The sequence below is a fragment of the Eumetopias jubatus genome, unplaced genomic scaffold, assembly GCF_037043125.1.
Source record: "Eumetopias jubatus isolate StellerSeaLion01/CBP00866 unplaced genomic scaffold, mEumJub1_p1.0 scaffold_6, whole genome shotgun sequence".
Classification (NCBI taxonomy): Eukaryota; Metazoa; Chordata; class Mammalia; order Carnivora; family Otariidae; genus Eumetopias; species Eumetopias jubatus.
The window spans coordinates 53212478-53235272 of record NW_028274812.1 but is presented as its reverse complement, the minus strand read 5'-3'; the positions used below and the strand labels follow the sequence as shown (position 1 = coordinate 53235272).

At 38.1% G+C, this 22795-nt stretch overlaps 1 protein-coding gene across 1 annotated transcript in view; it reads right to left on the bottom strand.

Moving 5' to 3' along the window:
- The window catches only part of SEC63 (SEC63 protein translocation regulator), a 70571-nt gene extending 51997 nt beyond the window's left edge, over window positions 1-18574 (bottom strand). Inside the window, exons 1-2 of the mRNA XM_028104140.2 lie at window positions 18314-18574; window positions 2192-2291 (exon numbers count right to left, since the gene is read on the bottom strand). Coding sequence (XP_027959941.1) covers window positions 2192-2291; window positions 18314-18437 — 224 coding nt within the window. The 5' untranslated portion in view covers window positions 18438-18574. The remainder of the gene's footprint in view (window positions 1-2191; window positions 2292-18313) is intronic.
- Window positions 18575-22795: the final 4221 nt, after the last annotated feature.

Genomic DNA, 22795 nt, shown 5'->3' with positions numbered 1-22795 from the left:
GTATGTCTTACCCAATCTCAGCCCTGACCTCACTCAGAGAAGCCTTCTCTGTCTCAAGCCAGAAAGCCCTTCCTCTGCTCTGTCATGGCACCCCCTCATAGCCCTTACTAAACTCTATTATCATTACTTGTTTACTTGCCAGTTTCTCCCACAACCGTTAAGTTGCTGAACCACATCTATTTGTTAATCACAATATATCAGTTCCTGGTATATTACTTGACACATAAATAATCGGCACACAATGACTACTTATTGAATGAATAAGGAGAATAATTTACATAGTAATTTTTAACTCAAACCCAAAGTTTGCCATTCCTTCGATATGCTACAGAACACTTGAAAATCTACAAGTTAATAATTCCACATTTTGTTTTGCCAATGCTCCAAAAGGCTAAGAAAGCTCAGAAAACAAAGATAAAAGTGAAATTGAAAACCACTAAAACAAGACTTAAAAGCAAACAAGGGTAGAAGAAGGGAGAGGAATCAAAACACCCAGGATATACTATACCCCAGGACAAATGCTCTACATGGTGCACCTGGCTCTCTAAGCTCAAGAATGAAGAGAGGATTAGAGAAGCTCATAATAGAACCGCCCAGGCTGATGAAAACTGTAACAACCAATAACACCATGCTTTAATTTCCTGAAAGCCAAAGCAAAGGGGGAAACATAATGGATTTCATCATGATCTACACCCAATTTTTTAAAAACATATTTAGGTCCTGTGGAAAGATAAGCGTCTTTCCCTACATATAATAGCATCAGTGATCAACTTGTGAAGTCTTGTGTTTTTACTCTAAGTATATTTTAGAGGTCATTTTGGAAGCAACTTCCAGAAATGAGAGCATTACGCAATGACTGCTTAATTGTGAAACAATGCTTTAAGGTTAAGTAGCACAAAGGTTTTGATGTTTCTGATCTTATCTAAATTGTTATCTAAATTTAATTCTTCCTCACTTATAAACATCCCTTAATTTGTGCTTCCATTTAAGTAAATCAGTTTACTAATCACTAAAGAGAACTTCACAGGGTTGGGTTTTTTTCTTGAAAACTGAGGTTCAGATACCCACAAAGTATTGACCAAAACCAAAAAAGGAAGAGATTAGGAGGCCACAACTATTTGCCTTGCTACCTCATAAAACTTTAAAATGAGAAGCAAAAGCAAAGAATAAACAGTGAACATAAAACTACTCTTCTAATCACTAATTTTGCCTTTTACTTTCACATCAATGTAGAACTCTTAACACCAAAGCTAAAATTTCCCTCCCTCTGCAAAGGAACTAAACTAGGCAAAGTAAAACCTTACCAAGAAAAACCATTTAAGCCCCCTGAAGTTACACAGATATGTTGAAAACTATCATCATCATTTAAGCCAAAATTAAAAAATAAATGGCTCTACTTTTACTAATTATCACTGCTAGTTCTTCCCTTCCTATCTACTGGACAGATAGATATAAGTAATTCACAAGATACAATCCTCCAATAATAGCAACTCTTTCATTACAGATTCACCTACTACCTCAAAACTGATGATTCAGGGTGAAGATCCAAAGCCTAGGCTCTAAACCAGCATACCCCATAGCCTCACAAAATCAAATAAGCTCCTCTAATTAAACATGCTAATGTCCTGTTTAATCAAATTGGCCTGCCAAAATAAAAGGTCCCCGCTCTACCACTTCTAGCTCCAGGACCCTGGTCAAGTTACCTCATCTTCCTCTTACTTTCTTCATCTGACAAAATAGCAAGAACATCTACTTTGAAGTTAATAATAAAATTATGAGATAACACATAAAGCCCTAGCACAGCATCTGGCATACAGTATGTGCTCAATAAACTTTAATTATCACTATGAAATGCAAACTTGATTATGTCACCTCCCTGCTTTTGATAATCTTTTAAAGATTCTCCCATAGTCTTTAAGGCAAAATGCCAATCCTGACAAGATGCACAAGGTCTTCCTTCAAGATTTGACTTCCCTTTCTCCCTCCCCCAAGACAGAAGTACATTCTCTCTCCTTTGAACCTCTAAATCACTGTTTAAAAGCTCCCAAATTCACATCTTACCCCCACCTAAGGCTACAATTTCTTTAAACATATGTTTTATTCATCATTATACCCATATTTTATATGTTACCTAGCAAAGCGTAAGCACTAAGTTTTGTTGTTTTTTTTTTTACTGAAACCAATTACTTACTTTACTGTAGGAATAATATTTGGCTGGGGTTTTAATAACCGTAAACGATACCACATACATCTTCCATATACTTTTCTGATATTCTTTAATCGAATTTGCTCTGTCAAAAAAAAAATAAATAAATAAGGTGGTAAGTTAAAGCATTTTTCACATGAAGGCAAAACCAGTTAATACCATACTAACCTTCATTACCATGCTAAAATTTTACTGGAATATAAAAGACTACCTACTCAAATAACCTTTAAGAAAAATTGACAACATCGGTTAATTTTTCTGCCATTCAGAACAAATGATCTATGTGGAAAATCTTGTTCGACTACCAGGCAACCATTTTTTTAATAAAGATTTGTATTTATTTATTGAGAGCGAGAATGGTAGAGAGAGAGCATGAGAGGGAACAAGGTCAGAGGGAGAAGCAGACTCCCTGCTGAGCAGGGAGCCGGATGCTGGACTCGATCCTGGGACTCCAGGATCATGACCTGAGCTAAAGGCAGTCGCCTAACCAACTGAGCCACCCAGGCACCCCAGGCAACCATTTTCATGTGAGACTTAAATAACTTCTAATTGAAAACACAAAAACTGAATTGAACCCAAAATATTTAGTCACGTAATCAGCAATTTCTGAGAAATGCTCTCTTCCTTTCCCTTTTGCTATAGAAGGTACAAAAAGTGTAAAATAGCTGAAACATGCAGCTTATTAAAAGGAAGCTAAGCAGAAATGGTATTATTCAATTATGAGAATGATTATGTTAAATTAGAAAAGTCACCCAAACCCATAAGAAGTTAAAATAGGTTCATATAGGAGTTATAAGAAAAGGCATTATTTTAGTCGCCAGGAAAAATCTGCAATTCAATTAAAGAGGAATTAAACTAAAGCCAAAATATCATGTATTGTTTTACTAAACTCATTACCATCACTTGAATAACTTTCCTAAGTTAAAAAAAATTAAGTTTTAAAATAAAAATGTATCTTTTCACGAAGATGTCATGCAGAAAGCAAAGGGAAAAAACCCTCCCCTTCCCAAAGCTGAAGCCAAAACAAAGGCTTGGAAGGCCAACAAGGCAATGCTAAAAGGCAACCCCAGCCACACAACACACACACACACACACACACACACACACACACACACACACACACACACACACACACACACACACACACACGATCTGCATGAAGGCCAACAAGGCAATGCTAAAAGGCAACCCCAGCCACACAAAACACACACACACACACACACACACACACACACACACACACACACACACACACAAGATCTGCATGTCACCCACCTTCTGGTGGCCCAAGATACTCCAAAGGCAGCCCAAATATTTTCCCTGGAAGAGCAACAAGCTTGACCACCATGCCATCATCAAGTTCCCCCTGAGCAATGAGTCAGCCATGAAGAAGACAGAAGACAACAATAATTGTTGTGTTCATTATGGATGTCAAGGCCAACAAGCACCAGATCAAACAGATTAAGAAGAAGCTCTATGACACTGAAAAGGGCCAAGGTCAACACCTGATCAGGAAGGCCTGATGGGAGAAGAAGGCATATGGTCCCCTGGCTCCTGACTATAATGCTTTGGTTGTTACCAACAAAACTGAGATCACCTACACTGAGTCCAGCTGGTTAATACTAAATAGAAATTTTTTCACAATACTAGAAACAACAAAACTGCAGTGCTTAAATGAGATGTTAGATAAGTAAAAGAACTCTGCATATAACAGAATGCTCCAAAGCCACCATGTAAGTAAGAACTCCAACTACCCTGTTACCACCAGGCTTTGAGGAAAGCACCCACATAGGAGAGGTATGTGGTAGGAGGTATCAGAACGAGGTGTGATGACAATGGATCCATATACGGGAAAGGGTAGTGACAGCAAAGGAGACTGGTAATATGCAGGGGGACTGATCAAATAAGTTAACATATAAAAGATAACTGGGGTCAGTTTTTCACTGTCAGAGAAGGGAGTTACACATATGAAAAATTCGAAAATAACGAATCCTGTGGTACTGAATTGGAATTAAAGATTTCGGTATGAACTAATATCTTTCCGTGTAGAAATACAGATGTATTCTATACATATATATTCCCTAACACTACTAAGGGAGCCTAGGAGCAGTGTGCAAGATCAATAGCAGTGAGCACATCAACACCCAGATCTAGTTTCTAAATACCACTACTCTCCACTAACAAGAACAAGGGATCCAGGTGTCTTTCCACAAAATATTACAAAAGGGAAAAGAATAATTTTACAGTGGGAAAATATGGTAGGCTGAACAACTGCCACCCAAAATGTCCACATCCTAATATCCTGAACCGGTGAATACATTATCTTACAAAGCAAAAAAGACTTTACAGATCCAACTAAATTAAGATGAGATGGGGAGATGTATCCTACGTTATCTGGATGGGCACAATATAATCACAGGGATCCTTAAAAGGAGGAGGCAGGAGGGTTGAAGACAAAGAAGGTGATATGATAATGGGAGCAGATGTTGGAGTGATGTCCTCTGAAGATGGAGGGAAGAGTCATAAGTCAAGGAACACAGGCTGTCTCTAGAAGCTAAATAAGGCAAGAAAACAGACTCAACTCTAGAGCTTCCAAGAAGAACCAGTTCTACCAACCCCATGATTAGCCCGGTGAAATTGATTTTGGACTTCCAGCCTGCTGAACTGTAAGAAAATACATTTGTGTTGTAATAAGCCATTAAGGTTGTAGTAATCTGTTACAGCAGCAATAGGAAACTATTATAGAAAGCCTGGCAGACATTATCTTAATCAAGTGATCAGTGAACATCAACAGCAATGGGACAAAATGCAACCATATACGATCTGACAGAATACAATAAGAGACACACAGAATCAGTTTTGTAAAATTCCTGCCTAAGATATATAATCTGAATCTAATCATGAGAAAACACCAGACAACCCGCAGTTTCATTCTACAAAATAATTGGCCTATAATCTTCAAAGTCAACAAGCTGAAGAACTGTTCCAGACTGAAGGAGATTAAAGAAACATGTCAACTAAATGTCATGTGTGATTCTGAACTGGATCTTTTGCTATAAAGAACTTCACTGAGACGAAACTTAAACAGGGTCTGAGAATGAAGTGGAGTAATGTTAATTTTTTTATTTTCATGGTTAAATTATGGACATTTTTGAAAGTATCACCAGTGATTTTTTAATCTGTATTTCATTAAATTAAGCCTCCACAGTTTTCCATTTTCAACTATAAAACCAAGGAAATGTTTGACAAAGTTATAAGAACAATGCTGAAGTTTCTATTAACCAGATGGCTTGATCTATTCAAAGGAATGATATTCTCCCAATGTCTCTGGCCAAAAAAAAGTACACATGGTTTTCAGCCCCGTAGTTTTTCACAATGTGTACATGTACATTTTATGCCTCACTCTTCCAATCCAAAACTTATATCTTAACTTTTTAGGATAATACTGAAGTCAACCAATAAGTACTACAAGCTATAGTTTACACAGTAACACACTGGCATTTAGATTTCCAGCACAACTAAATACAAATTCCAAATCTCTACATGAATGACCTCAAGTCAAAGTAAGTATCACAAGTGAAGTCTTTCCAGGCAGTTTTTTAGAAGACACTTAGAATTAAAAAAAAAAAAGTTCATTTATAAACTTCTAGTTTGTAGAATTACTAGTGTCATGGCCAGTACAAATTATATTAATAATACCATTAACTTATAGTTTTTAAAGAAATCATCCACATTTATAGAAAAAGGAAATTAACAAAGTCGTAAAACAATTCTGTGGTTTAAAAACAATATAACATTATGATTGCTCTCAGCAGCTGAACAAAGTTTTTATGTCTGTGGAAATAGTACAGGTTTGGGGGAAGGTTATTATGGTTGTGCTTCATAAGCTATACAATGTCTTTGCTAAAATAGTCACAGCCATCTGTCCATGCCAGAACAATCTGCCAGGGTGTAGTATATCTGAGTGAACCCTTAGCACCATATTCCTTGAAGCCAAAGAACTGAAGAATGCTAGCCAGAAACAAAATCTTCAAACCTGTCTGCCTGATTACAGCAAAAAGAATTTTTATTTATTTATTTTTAAAGATTTTATTTATTTGTTTAGCAGAGAGAGATAGTGAGAGCAGGAACACAAGCCGGGGGAGTGGGAGAGGGAGAAGCAGGCTTCCCGCCGAGCAGGGAGCCTGATGTGGGACTCAATCCCAGGACCCTGGGATCATGACCTGAGCCGAAGGCAGACGCTTAACGACTGAGCCACCCAGGCGCCCAGCAAAAAGAATTTTTAAAAATCATATTATCTACTTGTAGATTTCTAATTTGGCATCTCAAATTTTTTATCAGAAGTCTGAAGAGTGGCAAAAGATGTCATTTTTGACATGGAGTTGACATTTTAAAATAAAATAGTTCCATCACTTTTAAACACACCAATGAAATCTAAATACCACAGCAATTTCATAGCCACCATCATCCATTTACAAAACTTCATGTACAAGCCAACCCCTCATTTTACTTCCCCCACATTTTATCCTAATGTAACATATTTTTATCCTGGTAAGTCATTTCTTATGATACTGACAAATGCCTCTTAAAATTAATTTTTTATTCCCCATGACTATTAAGTTTTTCCTAACTTTTTATTTTGAAAATCTTCAAACCTTCAGAAAAGTTGAAAGAATATTACAATGAACAGTACCTTTCACCAAATGTTAACATTTTGCAACTCTCAGCCTTACCTCTAGTTTCCTTTTTCCCCCTCTCTTTTTTATCCGAACTATCTTCCTGTAAACTGCAGACATCAAGATGCCTCACCTCTAAATGCTTTAGCACATACTGCCAAAGAACATCAGTAAGTTTATCATACTCAGGTTTGACATCTATAAACTTTTAGATGTTAAAATTTGATGCTACTTTTTTTGGTGTTATCAAGACAACATAAATATTTTAAGTTGATAAATTACTAAAATGAGAGTAAAGTATCTGCTATGCTGTCACTTCTAAGCTTATAAATATCCCATAAATACCAAAACTTATTTTTAAAAATGAAAAGTTCATTTTTGCCAATCCGACACATTAGACAAAATAGCTTTATCTTCTAATTTAAGTATATTTTGTTAAAACTTGGAAGCTGCAGATTACCTTGAATCATTCAATTTATAGAAAATATACCCTATATAATCAATTTGGCAAAGGCAGCCCTCATTTTAATTAAATCAATTAGACAAATCAAACTTGGTCAAAAAAATAGTATGACTTCATTTTTCAGTTCAAATAAATATACCAACATATATTTTTGATATTGTGAAAATTATAAAAATCACTGAGAAATTTTGGAATGCTTTATAATATAGATTACTTAAATTAACAAGGCTAAATGATATAGACAGAACATGACTTATTTAAAAGAAAAAAGTACCACACTTCTTTTTCCAAAATTCAGTGACTACTAAAACTATTCCTAAATCCCTAGGGGGGTCCAAGAAAATAGTACCAAGAGTTAAAAGGTTATATTCAATAATCCAAAAAGTCTAAAAGACATTATACATCAGTTTTCTAGCTACCCAAAGTCTTTCTGCTGCTAGTTGAGACTATATTACCTCACCATGATGATACTGGCTCACCCACTGTTGGGACAATTTTGTTTTATTAATTTTAAAAAATAGGAAAACACATTTTACTATAATAGGGCGGTTTGGTTCCCAGAATGCTGCAAAAGAGGAGAGGCATGAGAATGATAATTTGTTAGTGAAAAATTGAGAATCACTGCTCTAGACCACCAAAACTATAGCTCTCCTAAAATCATCCTAATCTCAAAATACACTAAGAGAAACTAAAGCTTCTGTTACGATCTTAACTTGAATCTGAATAGGTAGCCAAAATGTGTCATTCTCAAGGTGAGGTCAGAACCATTTGGATTTGGGATGGATAGAAGACTGACTAAACACTACTCACCACCACCAGTGCACACAATCACAGATTATCTAAATTGGAAGGTTTCAGAAACTTGGGTTCATCTGCCACCTACACACAAGAAGGAAACCTAGGTAAGTTACTAAATGCTGTACCAAAAGTAAAAAACAGAATGGGCATATAGTATGGAATGGTTGTAAGTGTGTCAGTCGTTACCCCCATGATCACATAGCTGACTGGGAGCTGTGGTTCACTGCTGCCCAGCATCATGAGAGTACTGTACCACGTATCACCAGCCCAGAAAAAGACCAAAATTCAAAATTCGAAGCACAGTTTCCACTGAATGTGTACCAATTTCATACTTTACAGTCCAAAAATCATAAATTGAACCATTATGACCCGGGACCATCTGTATGATATTTTATAGTATGTGATTTTTTAAATATGCAACTAAAATTTTTTAATTAAATATTTGAAGTAGAAAAGACATCATCTGTAAAAGGATAAATAAGCAAGATGGCCAAAAACTATTTTCATCTCATTAAGAAGTAGGAGAATATTAAGTCAAGATCTTGTCTCTTCTCTGCTTAAAAACCTTCAATAGCTTCCCATTGAACTTAAAATAAAATCCAAGCTTCTTACCCTGGCTTACAAACATGCTCTGCACCCCAGCTCCCTCTCTGACTTTATCCCAGATTATTCTCCTCACCTGGCAAACTCCTGCCACTCTGGTCTTCTCTATTCATGGAATATGACCAACTTGTTTTTGGCTTAAAGGCTCTTGTACACAAACAACTGTTCAGCCAGCCAGTTATAGGCTTTTCCCACCCAATTCAGATTTCTGAATGACTGGCTTCCTTACCTCACTCGGCTTGAAGGAACATTCCCAAGAAGACTTTCTCTATACAGTATATATCACCATCTAATATTTTACTGTTTACATGTAGTATGTCAATCATCTCCCCCACACTAGGATATAAACTTCAAGAGAACAGAGATCCCATCTACATTGCTGACCCCACATTCCACTGCCTAACACAATGCCTGGCAAATAGTACGTGCCTAATAAATATTTGTTAAATGCATGAATTTTCTCATTAAGATGTCCTAATAACCCTGGGGATATATATGTACGTATTATACTTAAAAAACTGAGGCTCTGAGAAGTTAAGTAACTTGCCTACAGTTACAAATGGTACAAAGGAATAGCAAATAATCACTAAAGAATAGATATAGGACAAGGAAAACAAAAGTGAAAATAAACTATTGGGACTACACCAAAATAAAAAGCTTTTGCACAGCAAAGAAAACCAACAAAAAGGAAATGCAACCTACTAAATGGGAGAAGACATCTGCAAATGATATATCCAACAAGGGGTTAATATCCAAAATATAAAGAACTTACACAACTCAACACCTAAACCGTAATTCTCTTACAAAAAAATATAGGGATAAATTTTCAGAACCTTGGATTTGCAACGGATTCTTAGATATGACAACAAGAACACAAGCAATAAAAGATAAAATAAATTGGACTTCATCAAAATTAAAAACTTTGGTGCATCAAAGGACATAATCAAGAAAGTGAAAAGACAATCTACAGAATGGAAGAAAATATTTTCAAGCCATGTATTTAATAAGGGATTCATATCCAGAATATATGAAGAACAACTTCAAGTCAACAAAAAAAGATTAACAACTCAATTTAAAAATGGGCAAAGGATTTGAATGGACATTTCTCCAAAGAACGTACACAAATGGCCAACAGACAAATGAAATGATGCTCAACATCATTAGCCACTAGGGAAATGCAAATCAAAACCATAGTGAAATACCACTTCATCCCATCTATTACAATGGCTATAATTTTTTAAAAATGAAAAATAAGTGTTGAAGAGGATATGCAGAAATTGGAACCCATGTATGCTGCTGGTAGAAATGTAAATGGTGCAGCTACTGTGGTAAACAGTTTGGCAGTTCCTCAAAAAGCTAAACATAGAATTACCATATGACCTGGCAATTCCACTCCTAGGAATATACCCAAAAGAACTGAAAATAAGCACTTAAACAGGTACCTGTATGGCAATGTTCACTACAGCATTATTCACAATAGACAAAGAGGGGAAACAACCCAAGTGTTCATCAAAAGGTGAATAAAAATGTGGCATATCCATACAATGGAATATTATTCAGCCATAAAAAGAATAAAGTTCTGATACATACTACAACATGGATGAATCCTGAAAACATTATGCTAAATGAAATAAGCTGGACACAAAAGGTCAAATATTGTATGATTCCACTTACATGAGATATCTAGAATAGGCAAATGTACAGAGACAAAGAATAAATTAGAGTTTTTCAGGCACTGGAGGAAAGAAAGAATAGGGAGTTACTGCTCAATAGGTAGAGTTTGGGGTGATGAAAAATGTAAACAGCAGTGATGGTTGCACAACATTGTAAATGTAATTAATGTTATTGAATTGTTCATTTAAAATGGCTAAAACTATAAATTTTACATTATATGTACTTTACCAACATAATTAAAGAAAAAAAAAGAAAGAAAGAAAGATTCCACCTCAGTAACATCTCAAGTATGTCACTTATCTTCCTATTGCCACAACCACCGTTCAGGCCCTCATTATCTCCTGTCTGCTTCTTAATCTCTGTTCTTTCTCATTCTATGAGATGTTATTACATTAATTCATATACACCACAACTGTAAAAATACATTCCAAAATGTCCAAAAATGACATACTGTCAACCAAATCACACATAAACTCTTCAGCTAGGCGTAAGATTCTCCACCATATGACTTAAATCAACTTTTCCGGCCTTTTCTCACTTATTCACTGAATGAATTCTGCTTCAACTGATCTGTACTTTGAATACATTCCATGCTTTCCAGCCTCTGTACTTTTCCTCATGTGATTTTTTTTATTTAAGATTTTATTTTTAAGTAATCTCTACACCCAACATGGGGCTTCAAACTCATGACTCTGAGATCAAGAGTCACATGCTGAACCAACTGAGCCAGCCAGGTGCCTCCCTCATGTGATTTCTTTGCACTACCAACCCCACCATTCTACCCATTAAATCTGTCTTATCCTTTAATAGTTTAGTCAAAATACCTCTAAATCCCCACTATCATCCCCAACCAGATGTAAATACTTAATCTAGCTAACTTCCACAGCACTTGTTTTCACTTTTCTTACATTTCCTTTGTTGTGCTCTGGATATAATAATTCATGTATTTGTCTAATCCTAATCCTCCCACCCTACCTAGATTACAAACTCTATCAAAATAAAATCTTTAAACAAGATTTACACTGCATTCATATTCTTATCGTCTGCCCTCCCTGTATAGGCAAACAGTGAAGGCTCAATCAATAACTACTAGATTTAACTAAACAAGCAAAAAACCTAAAGCCAAAAAAATCTGTTATCTACATGAGAAAATCCCTTCCATCCATACTGACACAAACACAATTCTCAAAATGTAAGAAACACCTTCTTAAGAGAATGAAAAACCAGTAACACTTTTCAAAGAAACAATGTGATGGTGAGATGGTGTAGATAGTCTGACAATAGGAAACATTCTTTAAAATGAAGTCCAATTACAATATAGATATATTTGTTGTGACCTCTTCTATGTCTAAATAAAAAGTATGACTAAGGGAACAAATAGCTGAGGAAATGAAAATAAGCCTATCTCTGTTTTTCAGGTTCTTCCAAGATCAAGCAAGTATGCAAAATGACCTTTAAATAAAAACAATTGTTCGCAATGCATTTACTAATCCAATGTTTGTCACAACTACAAAGCCTAAATGTTGTACCATAATTCATACTGCCAACGTGCCTGCTGGTCCCCTCTACTGTGTAGGACTTAAGTACATATATAGTATGTGTCTGATACCCCTTTCTGTCAGATAGACCACAGAGGGGAATGACTTTATTTTAAAATGACTCAAACTGGGGCACCTGGGTGGCTCAGTTGGTGAAGCATCTGCCTTCCCCTCAAGTCATGATCCCAGGGTCCTGGGATGGAGCCCCTCGCGTCTCCCTCTCAAACACCCCGACCCCCGCCCCTGCTCATACTCTCTCTTGCTCTCTCAAATAAAAAAATAATCCTAAAAAAAATAAATAAAATGACTCAAGCTTCTCAGATCTCTAGTATCCCTTCAAGATCTAAAGTCTTAGGAAAAATATATGCTCTAAATAAAATATGAACATTCATAAAATATACTCCTGTGAACACAAAGCTGATAGCAGCCAGTTTTTTTCTGTTAAAATCCACTCAACAAGAGCTTCAGATAATCAACTCCACTGTAATTAGAAACCTAGGTAAATCAATAAATACGGCCAATATTTCATTTTAAATAAAAATGATCATCCCCATCTTTCTCCCTGCACTCAATCCCAAAACTGATAAAAGTAGGTTATTATTGGGCCAATCACCAAACAGCTTTTTTTTTTTTTTAAGATTTTATTTATTTATTTGAGAGAAGCAGACTTCCCACCCAGCAGGGAGCCCGATGTGGGATTCGATCCCAGGACCCTGGGATCATGACCTGAGCCGAAGGCAAACGCTTAATGACTGAGCCACCCAGGCGCCCACCAAACAGCTTTTAAGAGAGGGAGAAATAAGTAAAGACAGAAATAAGTGAAAACTCAAAATCTGTACTCCACTCTCTCATTCCCTCCAAGGTACTTCTATATTCCATATAAATAGTCCAAGCTGTCTTAGAATTCTCTTTCTAATCTGCCCATTCCCCTACATTTCAACGGACTAATAAGCCTCTGAAATGGACTCCTCCTCCATCTAGTTCTTCCCTACCCAGCAACCACCACCTTCTACCCTCTTCTGCCAAATCATTCTCCACACAATGCTCCACAAAAGCAAAACTGATGAAGTCATTACCCTACTTTAAAAACGCCACTGTTTACCCAATATCTTACAAGATAAAATATAAGCTTCCTAAAACGGCAAAACTGACCAGGTCATTAACTATTTAGAAACTTCCACTGTTTACCCAATAACTTACAAAACAAAGTATAAGCTTCCTAAAATGGCTGATTTACTCTTAAGGGCACATTAAATTTTTACCATTTATTGAACATCTCCATGCTTTTGCATATACTTTCTCCTACATAAGGAATACACTTCCCCACTTACCTTTTATGACCTATCTCAAATCACCTTCTCTGCATGAAACACCCAAATCCCCAAACAGAATTATTCATTCCTTCTTCTGTGCTCCCACAGCACGTTCCACTTACCATTTTAATACTTACTATAATGCATTATATTAATTATAGGAGGCAGTATAAGAGTAACGGCTAACAAGAGAAACTCTAGCATTAAAATAGGTTTGGATTCAACACCCAGTCTTCCAACTAGAGGCTATATGGCTTTAGGTACGTTGGCTTCCTTCTCTAGGACTTAGTCTTCTCATTAGTAAAATTGGGATAATACCTGAGTCTTGCTCAAAGTGATATTGTGAGTGCTTTCAGCATACCCACCTTGGGGCTAGCAAATATTCAAATGGACAGCAGCAGAGCTGGGATGAGGACAATCACAATTATCTGTCTCAAGCTGGAGGGGGGTGTAGGGCCTTCCCCACCAAGAGAAAGGACCATGTTATAAAGTCATCCCCACAGGATGAAAAAAAAGAGAAGTACATACACCAAAATGTTCCATTACCTTTGGGTGATGGGATTACAAGCAATGTCTGTTCTGTTTTTGCGTGTGTGTGCTTTTCTGCACTGTGTATATACAGTGCAGAAATACACAACTTATTAAGAAAAATGTTATATGCGCTGAAAAGATCTGATCCATCACCTAGAAGCAGCATCTAGCACAAAGTTAATGTCCTATAAATATCTACTAAATGAAGGAATTTCTACACTGTGTTCGGTTTTGCAAGCATGTTTATATGCATTTATTGCTTTGCTTCTCATAATCACTTCCTATAGGGCATATTATTATTATTATACCTAGAAAATGAGACTGAGTTCAGAAATAACAAAACAGGGACTGGGCTGGAACTTAAAACCAAAACTTCTAACTTTCCAAATTCAGAGTTTTCTTACTACACTAGTAAGCACTAAAAGTGGACTCCTACTCACATTGCCATCAGAAAGCTGAATCACTTGTACACTGTTTGAGAGGGGGCAAGCAAAGAATAAAGAAATGCAACTTTTTTTAAAGTTTCATGAATCCTTTCAAACCATGGGGAAAAAACCTGAGTACAATATATCTATTTGTTTAATCATTATTTTACTTCTGTAAAACAAATAACTCACTGTCTCTATTTTATAGATGAGTAAACTAAAAACACAGAAGTTAAATAACTTGCCTAAGATCACACAATGAGTAAAGCAGCAGATCCAGACAGGTTTCAAAACCAGGCAGTTTTGAAAAAGTAAGATAAGGGGTAAGGTCAAATAAGTTTTAAAAAAATAAGGTCAAGGAGTTAAAAAAAACAAAAACTTGGAAAAGGTAATGATATAATTTATCTCAATTCAAAGGATCAATAAGCCTTCACCTATGGGACAAATAAAAGCATGTTCTTGATTATTTGAAATTCTAATAATTACAAGGAGTTTTCTCTTATCAAATACCATTGTAAACCTATATTATTAACGTTGTTTTAACAAATATATTCGGCTTTCAACTACAGGAACTTTACAGCACTATTCTACAATAAGTGCTTCTTAACTATGTAAAACAAAAAGGCTAAGGCATTAGTGATTTTTGTTTTTTAGCAAATAGCACATATAAAAATACACCATCTCCCAAAATGACAACTCCAGCAAAAGACCACTACCAAGGGAGTTCTCCTCTTTGCTAGCTACAATTTACAATCACATAGGGACCTTTTAAAAAACCAATACACAGCACCCACTCCAGACCAATTAAATGAGAGTATCTGGGGGTGGGTAAAAGTGTTTTTAAAAGCTCCCCAAGTGATTCTAATGTGGACCCAGGGTTGAGAACCACTGTTTTAAGGAAATCTAAACCGTCTGTTATTACTTCATCCAGAGCTTTTGTCCATAATGGTCTGAAAAAGATTTCAGTCAACTTATTCAGCCAATTTACAAACAACCAGGAGAGTAAGATAAATAGGACCCCTCAACTACTAAAAGGGGTATAAATTGTAAGTGCACTTAGCCCAGATTAGACAAAAATCGAGGCAAAAGGATTCCATTAGTGTTCTGGATAATAGAATAACTTCAATTAACATATCAAATATGCCAATGACCAAGCTACTTTCATTTCGCAAACCCTAGATCTTACCATCTGTGAAATGGTGCCATGCTAATGGACTCAAGAGCCCAATAATAATTCCAGAAGAGCAACAATGAAACAACTAAACCTTGAAACTAAAAGACCCACATGTATCATCTTTTTAAAAAAACTAAACAAAGATTACTTACACTGGACTTTAAAAATGTATACTTACTGGCAAAGAAAACTTTTTCATGGTTTCCTACAGAGAATATCTCTGAAAAGTCAAGACTGCCATAAGAACTCTGAAATTCAAACTCCTACGCTGACATTTTTGTATTTGGTTACTTATAGTTTCACAGGAAAATGAAATAAAATAAGCTTCAAAATCAAGTATTAAAATACCTGTTGTGTTAATCAAAAATACTACTACAGGTCCACATCCTTTATTCAAAACCCTTGAGGAAATATGTATTTCAGAATTGTTAAGATTTCAGAAAGACAGTACAGTGTCTCTACCTTTACAAGCCCTCAAGGGTCTAAAACAGCACCAATAATCAAATTAATATTCCAAATTAATATGCCATATTAATGACTATTTTCTAAGTGAGAAGAATCAAGATTTTAAGTAGCATCCTGTTGACACAAGTCACTAAATTATTTTGCTGCAAACATTCTGGAAAAAAGAAACCTTTTTCAGAGTTTTGGGTGAACCTCTTAATTCTAAGATTTCTCTTTGATATTCAAGACATTGCAAACTGAACTTCAGAAAAAAGTCATTATGATAAAAACATCCTTTTAATAGCACTGTAATCCTAAAGAAACAACTCAATTATGGTAGATACACAAAAATAGTCCAAGTCCACCAATTTTCATGATGATTAGAATAGCATTTAAGTGTCCACCTTAATTTTCACAGTGCAATTGTGAGCAAACCAAATACATCAACACATGCACACTTACTAAGGCAAGCCTGAAGCAGAGAGCCAGATGTAAAGTAGGGGCAAATCAACACCTTTCTATCTAGCAATATGGAGACAACAGAGGACTTTGAAACTAAGCAGACTGGGCTCCACCACGAAGAAGAAAGTTACTTAAGCTCTCTAAACTCCAGTTTCTTCACATAAGGATAGAGATAATAATAATAGTACCTACTCCAATGTGTTTTAAGAGGATTAAATAAAGTGACATTTGAAGGCCATAACTTACAGTCACTATTAATTCCCTACCACTTTTCCAAAGACCAACTATATGCTGAAGGAGCTCAAGTATAACTTGCCTGTAAGTTATCAGGCAAATTTCATAATTTCATAAATAAAACCCACCACAAAAATAGGACTTTCAAATTTCAGAAATCCAGTGTAGATTAAAATGACTAATCTCCCAAACCAGCAGCTTCTCCTAACACATCCTAACGAAACCTACCTACTCTCCCAATACCCTTTTGTCTTCCACACAACCAGATGCACACACAAAGGTTAAGTGAAAATAAGCTACTATACTGAAAAATGCATTTTTAATTCAAAATAAAATTATTAGAATGGCCTAGGTTTTGCAGATAAGGGAAACCATTACTATATTAAGACTTAATCATTTATGTACAACCACTGTCCAAAGAACCCATTTAAATTTAAATACACTTAGGAAAAGAAGGCACAAGAGTCCAAAATCCAATTTTCATAAACCATCCCCTGAATAAGAAAACTGGTAACTTTGGGCAGATTTCTGCACCTAATGGATATTTAAACTATCGAATGTACTAAAAAATGGAATCCTTTGTTATTTATCCTAAACTCAATTTAATTCCATTATGTAACTCAAGAATTTTACAGGGCATTTGAGTCAGTCTTAAAGCATAACAAGTTCTGAGCTGATTCGGTGCTTCACTGTTAACAATCTACCCCAAACAGAATATATAACCTGGACAACCTAGACTTCCACCACACCCAACTTCAAAGAAGATGTTTAACCAAGTTAGCATACCTCCTGTGAAACAGAAAGCTTTCCCTAAATGTTAATACTCAAAACCTACTAGTTACTGTTAAATAACCTATTAGGGCCTGGCAGTTCCATCAGCTTTAAGATTATCACTTGTCATATAACCTAGTACAGTGCAACATAAAATGCCTCGAAAAGAATCTATATTACTTTGTGTTCTAATCCCACGTGTTTAATGTGAAAAGATGTAGAACTAAAAGCGAATGGACCAGCTACCTAACAACTACCTACTAGACTTAATCCTTCATACTTGCACTTTTTCCGCCATAAACAGGAAACTCCAAAGAAAAGGAAATAGAGAACAGCCTATTGTTGCTAAGGGGAATAACTGCATTGCTTCCAACCCCACCGTGTTAGTGAACAAATGAAAAAGCAACAGGGGAAAAGGGACGGGGGGAGGGGCGATTGGCGAGCTCAGTTGGGAGTCCAAAGCATGCCACCCAGCTCAGACGGTGCCCAAAACATCTGGAGCGCCAGCTGCAAGAGGGAAACAGGGGTGTGAGGGAAGAGGACCCTGGCCAAGGGGCTCAGGAGTTGTGCCTGCACATTCGGCTTCCTCCTTTGCCAACTCTTCTCTCACCTCCCAATTCCCATCCTCCCCATCCCATCCTAGTCCCTCCATATAGAAAAATAACCAATAAAATCAGAGGCAGAGAAGACAAAGAGGCAGGAGGAGGCTGCAAGGAGCGCCCAGAACAATGGGTGAGAAGGAGCAAAGCGAAACTCCTGAAAAAGACAATGAAACGGGGGATGGAGAGGAGCTCTGAGAGGAACCGAGGGAAACACCGCCGAGCCGGGCCCCGCCAGCAGCGGACGCCTGGACGCTAAGCTCGGCCGGGCTAGATGATCACCTCGACGCTGGGGGCTGGGCTGGGCTGGGCTGGGCTGGGCTGGGCTGGGCGGGGGCGGCGCGGCCCAGAGGGGCCGGCGGGGCCTGCGCGGGTCCGCGGGCAGCTGCCGGCAAGACTCACCGGCATTCTGGTCTCGGGGCCAGAGGTAGTATGTGGCCGGGATCACTATAAGCCCCACGAATGAGGTGAGGAAGTAGAAGAAGGTGTTCCCGCTGTCATCGTACTGGAACTGCTGTCCCGCCATGGCACCCCCCCCTCCGCCTCGCTCTTCTCACCACCGCCGCCACGACCCCGCTCTTGGCTCCAGCACCCAGCACCCCGGCCCTGTGTGGCGTAGCTCGGACGCTGCCGCCGCCTCTCCTCCCCGCCCCCACGCTACTCTCAGGGACACGCCGCTGCCGCCGCCGCTGCCGTCGCCAACTCTCGCGAGAAGAGGTAGTTCCCGCCCCGTTCGGTTTTTCCCTCCCTCTGACTCTCCCCTACACACTGGCTAAGGGAGACGTGGCGCGCGCAGCCGTGGAACTCTGAGAGGTCCCGCCCTTGATCCCGCCCCTAAGCCACAGCCCCTCCCCTCGCGCTTCTGTAGATCTTCCCCTAGAGCTCCGCCCCTAGCCTTAGAGTTCACCCGCTCTCCCCGCCCTTTTTCCTCCTGCTCCTTTCCCAGCGTCCCACCAGGGTCTCGGTGGGTCATTTTAGGGGCTCCCAGCGAAGACCCGCGGAACAGTGGGTGCGCGCGGTTCACCTGGCTGCTCCTGGAGCCGCAGCTTTTCCGAGGAGAACTGAGGCTTCCTCGCTTCTCCCTTCTCCCATCCTTACCTCACCTTGTCTGCCCTCTCGCTTATTTAATTTCCCTGGTTGATAATAACATTTCTTTAGGTTCCAGATCCGTTCCTCCAGATCGCACATTTTGAAAACAAGGGTCATTCAGAATTGGGCGGCGCAGGTGGGGGAGGGGGTTGTTGTGGTTTGTTTGCAAAGTAATGTTTGCTACCGAGAGACTGCGATCTACACTGCGCCCATTTTGCAGATGCAGATTCCCCAAGCCATTAGAGACAGTGATCTCTCCATCCCAGAGGCAATACTTTTAGACACCAGGTCACCAGTGTTTTCTTCGACCCAGGCAGTAGGCTAAGTAAGACCTTTATTTCTTTATATCATTTAATCGTCAGTAAGCCCCTGGGAATAAATCAAAGCATGCTGGCTCTCAAGGTGAGCAAATTGAGGGTCAGAGAGATTGCCTAAAGTCATGCACAGTAAAGAAAGTCTGGGGATTCAAACTCAGATCACTCTGATGCCACAAAGCCGGTGCCTTTGGCCACCACCTCGTCGTGGACCTTAACATTTCCCTCAGGGCGGCTGGCTCTCCTTGCAAGGTGTGGGCATGATAATGTGCTACTAAAGGGACGGCTAGGGAAGCAGTTGCTCTCAGGAGCCTCTCTCTTGGCTGCCTCTGAGGTCTCAGAGGCCAGAGGCAGCTGAGCTGGGAGCCGGAGGACTGGTGCCCTGATCTGGGAATGACCCCACGGTCGCACTGCAGCCCCGCCTGTGGCCTATCCCAGTGTCTCCATCTCGCCTCTATGGATCAAGAGGAAAGACCCACCCGAACTACCTCTCGGAGTGGTTGTGAAGACTAAAGTGAATTATAGTGAAAATGCTTTGAAAAAATGTAATAAGAAAATACCACACATCACACTATTTTTTTAAAACACGTTTTAAGACTACAGTCTATTTACTAACTTTCTTTCAATATGCCTTCCATTGTTGGAAGAGAAATCTGGTCACATGTCTTTTATTTTATGTCCTCAAAACTAGCATTTATCATAATTGGTAAAGCTTTTCTTCATAATGGATTATTTTCACATGTATTTTCTCTTCCCTTTCAAGTGTCCTACCTACCCATTTTGAAAGGAAATTTTTAAAAGTCGTCTTCTCTGCATTTCCCTCCTCACTTTTTTCTATATAAAGTTTTCAAAGGCTGTATTAGAGGTGAAAAAATAAAAGAGAAGTGAGGGCAAGAGGATTGAACTATGAAGTCAGCACCACATTCTGATTACCCCAACGCGGATATGCACAGAACAATTTGCCTTGCTTCAGAAACAAATTAGCCATAAAATTGCCTCAACTGAAGTGGGTGGGTTCCTGAAGTTTCTTTTGTTTATGTTGAATTTGTTATTAAGTCTTCTCAGGTTTTAATAATGCTGTACAGGTTATTTTTTATTACTCCGATTATGTATTTTCCTCAGCATTTGTGCAAATACATCAGTTTTATAACCTTGTGACAATAGAAATTATTGATGAAAAATACTCTTCTGACTTTTTTCCTGCAGGAATAATCTTTTCACTGCAGCTTTGGGTTCATGCATAAGAGTGGCTTGAAGAGAACCGAACCATAAAATAATATTTTGAACAAATCGTATTTATTTGCTAACCTCCAGACCAATCTAAAACATGACTTTGTTTAAGCAGATTAAAGAATGTGAAGGCGGTTGTTGGAAAGATATTAGGGCTTGATTATGCTCAACTCTGAAATCATGAAAACAACTTTAAAAAGGGATTGAGGGCTGTGGTTTGTCCTTTAGTATTGGGAGCAGGTCTATATTTTGGCTCCTCTCTTTTCATAGGTATCTTCTGTTTTTAAAGATATAAAGACGTTTTATCCTAGAACTTAAGGTTACTGAACATAAATAAACTCGGATCACCCAAATATTCTCCAAGGCAAATCTGAACTATACCTTTAATTAATCACAATTTCTAATTCAGTGGTATTTTTAAATTAACACAATGGTTTCTCTCAAGAGATCATTTTAATGAAATATTTAGTAATAGTAAGTGAATATGGTAGAACCAGATCTACAAACACATTTTGTTCTTAATCTAACAGCATGTTTTAAAGGGCATTTTTGTATTGTCTATGTGTCTTTAAATCAATATTTTAATCAACTTCATTACAATTGCTAGATAGATAATTCCTCTCAAGTATAGAAAGCCTCACTATTTTTAGGTTCTTCTCAATAATTTACCCTTTCCTTAGAGCAAATCTGTCCTTCATTCCAAATCATCCTCATACTGCTGGTGTTGACTTATATTTTTACATACCAAAATACATTTGTGTGGCCATAATCAATATTATTTAATATTCTGTTTAATGGAATTAGCCTCAAAGAGACAGGAAAGACCCAAATTATTAGGTAGGTACATGCAATTATTTCTAGTTCTTTTCTCCCTCCCCCCACCTTACAATAACCTTCACTGCCAAAGCCTAGCAAATCATCTTTAATGTTAAACCCCTTATTACTTTGTTTCAGAGTTAGGATTTTCTTCCATTAAGAGCTAAATCTCAGGTGCCTAGGTGGCTCAGTTGGTTAAGTGTCTGACTCTTGATTTCAACTCATGATCTCAGACTCATAATCTCAGGTCATGAGATTGAGCCCCACATGGGGCTCGGTGCTCAGTGGGGAGTCTGCTTGAGATTCTCTCCCTCTGCCACTCCCTCCACGCCTGCACTCTCTCTCTCTCTCAAATAAATAAATAAAAATTTTTTAAAAGAGCTAAATCTCTTCTAATACAAAGTAACCAATTCTTTTTTATTTGTCCCTAACAGAGATGAAGAGTTACCCCCCACAGTAGTAATGACAAATCGTTAAACATTACATTAAACTTTGTAATCAACAAAGTAATATTTGTACAAGACTTATGATTTACAAAAAGCTTCCATGACATTATTACAGTTAAAATTTTAGATCATGACCTATATGTTGGAACTTTGACTAGATAAAATGTTATCAAACCATTTTAATCCTTTCATTCCCTACCCCTGTAAGGCCCTTAGGAAACCACAGTCTTATACTTGGAGAGAATGTAAAGGGGGGTATGGGTTGGAAAGGTGTTAGGACTTGATTATACTCAACTCCAGAACCATGAAAACAATTTTTTAAAAAAAGATTTTATGTATTTATTCAAGGGAGAAAGAGCATGAGTGAGAGAGAGCATGAGCAGTGGGGAGGGGCAGAGGGAGAAGCAGACTCCCCGCCGAGCAGGGAGCCCGATGTGGGGCTCTATCCCAGGACCCTGGGATCATGACCTGAGCCAAAGGCAGACAGTTAACCCACTGAGCCACCCAGGCGCCCCATGAAAACAATTTTAAAAGAGGAATTGAGGGGCGCCTGGGTGGCTCAGTGGGTTAAGCAACTGCCTTCGGCTCAGGTCATGATCCTGGAGTCCTGGGATCGAGTCCCACATCGGGCTCCCTGCTCAGCAGGGAGCCTGCTTCTCCCTCTGACCCTCCCCCCCTCATGCTCTCTCTCCCTCTCATTCTCTTTCTCAAATAAATAAATAAAATCTTTAAAAAAAAAAGAGGAATTGAGGGCAGTGGCTTTTCTTAAGTATTGGGAGTAGGTCTGTATTTCAGCTCCTCTCTTTTCATGAGTATGTTAGACTTGTCAACGTTGTTCTTACTCTATCCCTACTTTTGTGATTACAAAGCTGAGAATTTATTTTACTAAAACCAGTTGTCAATGATGTATCAAGAAACTCAGGACAGGGCGCCTGGGTGGCTCAGTCGTTAAGCATCTGCCTTCGGCTCAGGTCATGATCCCAGGGTCC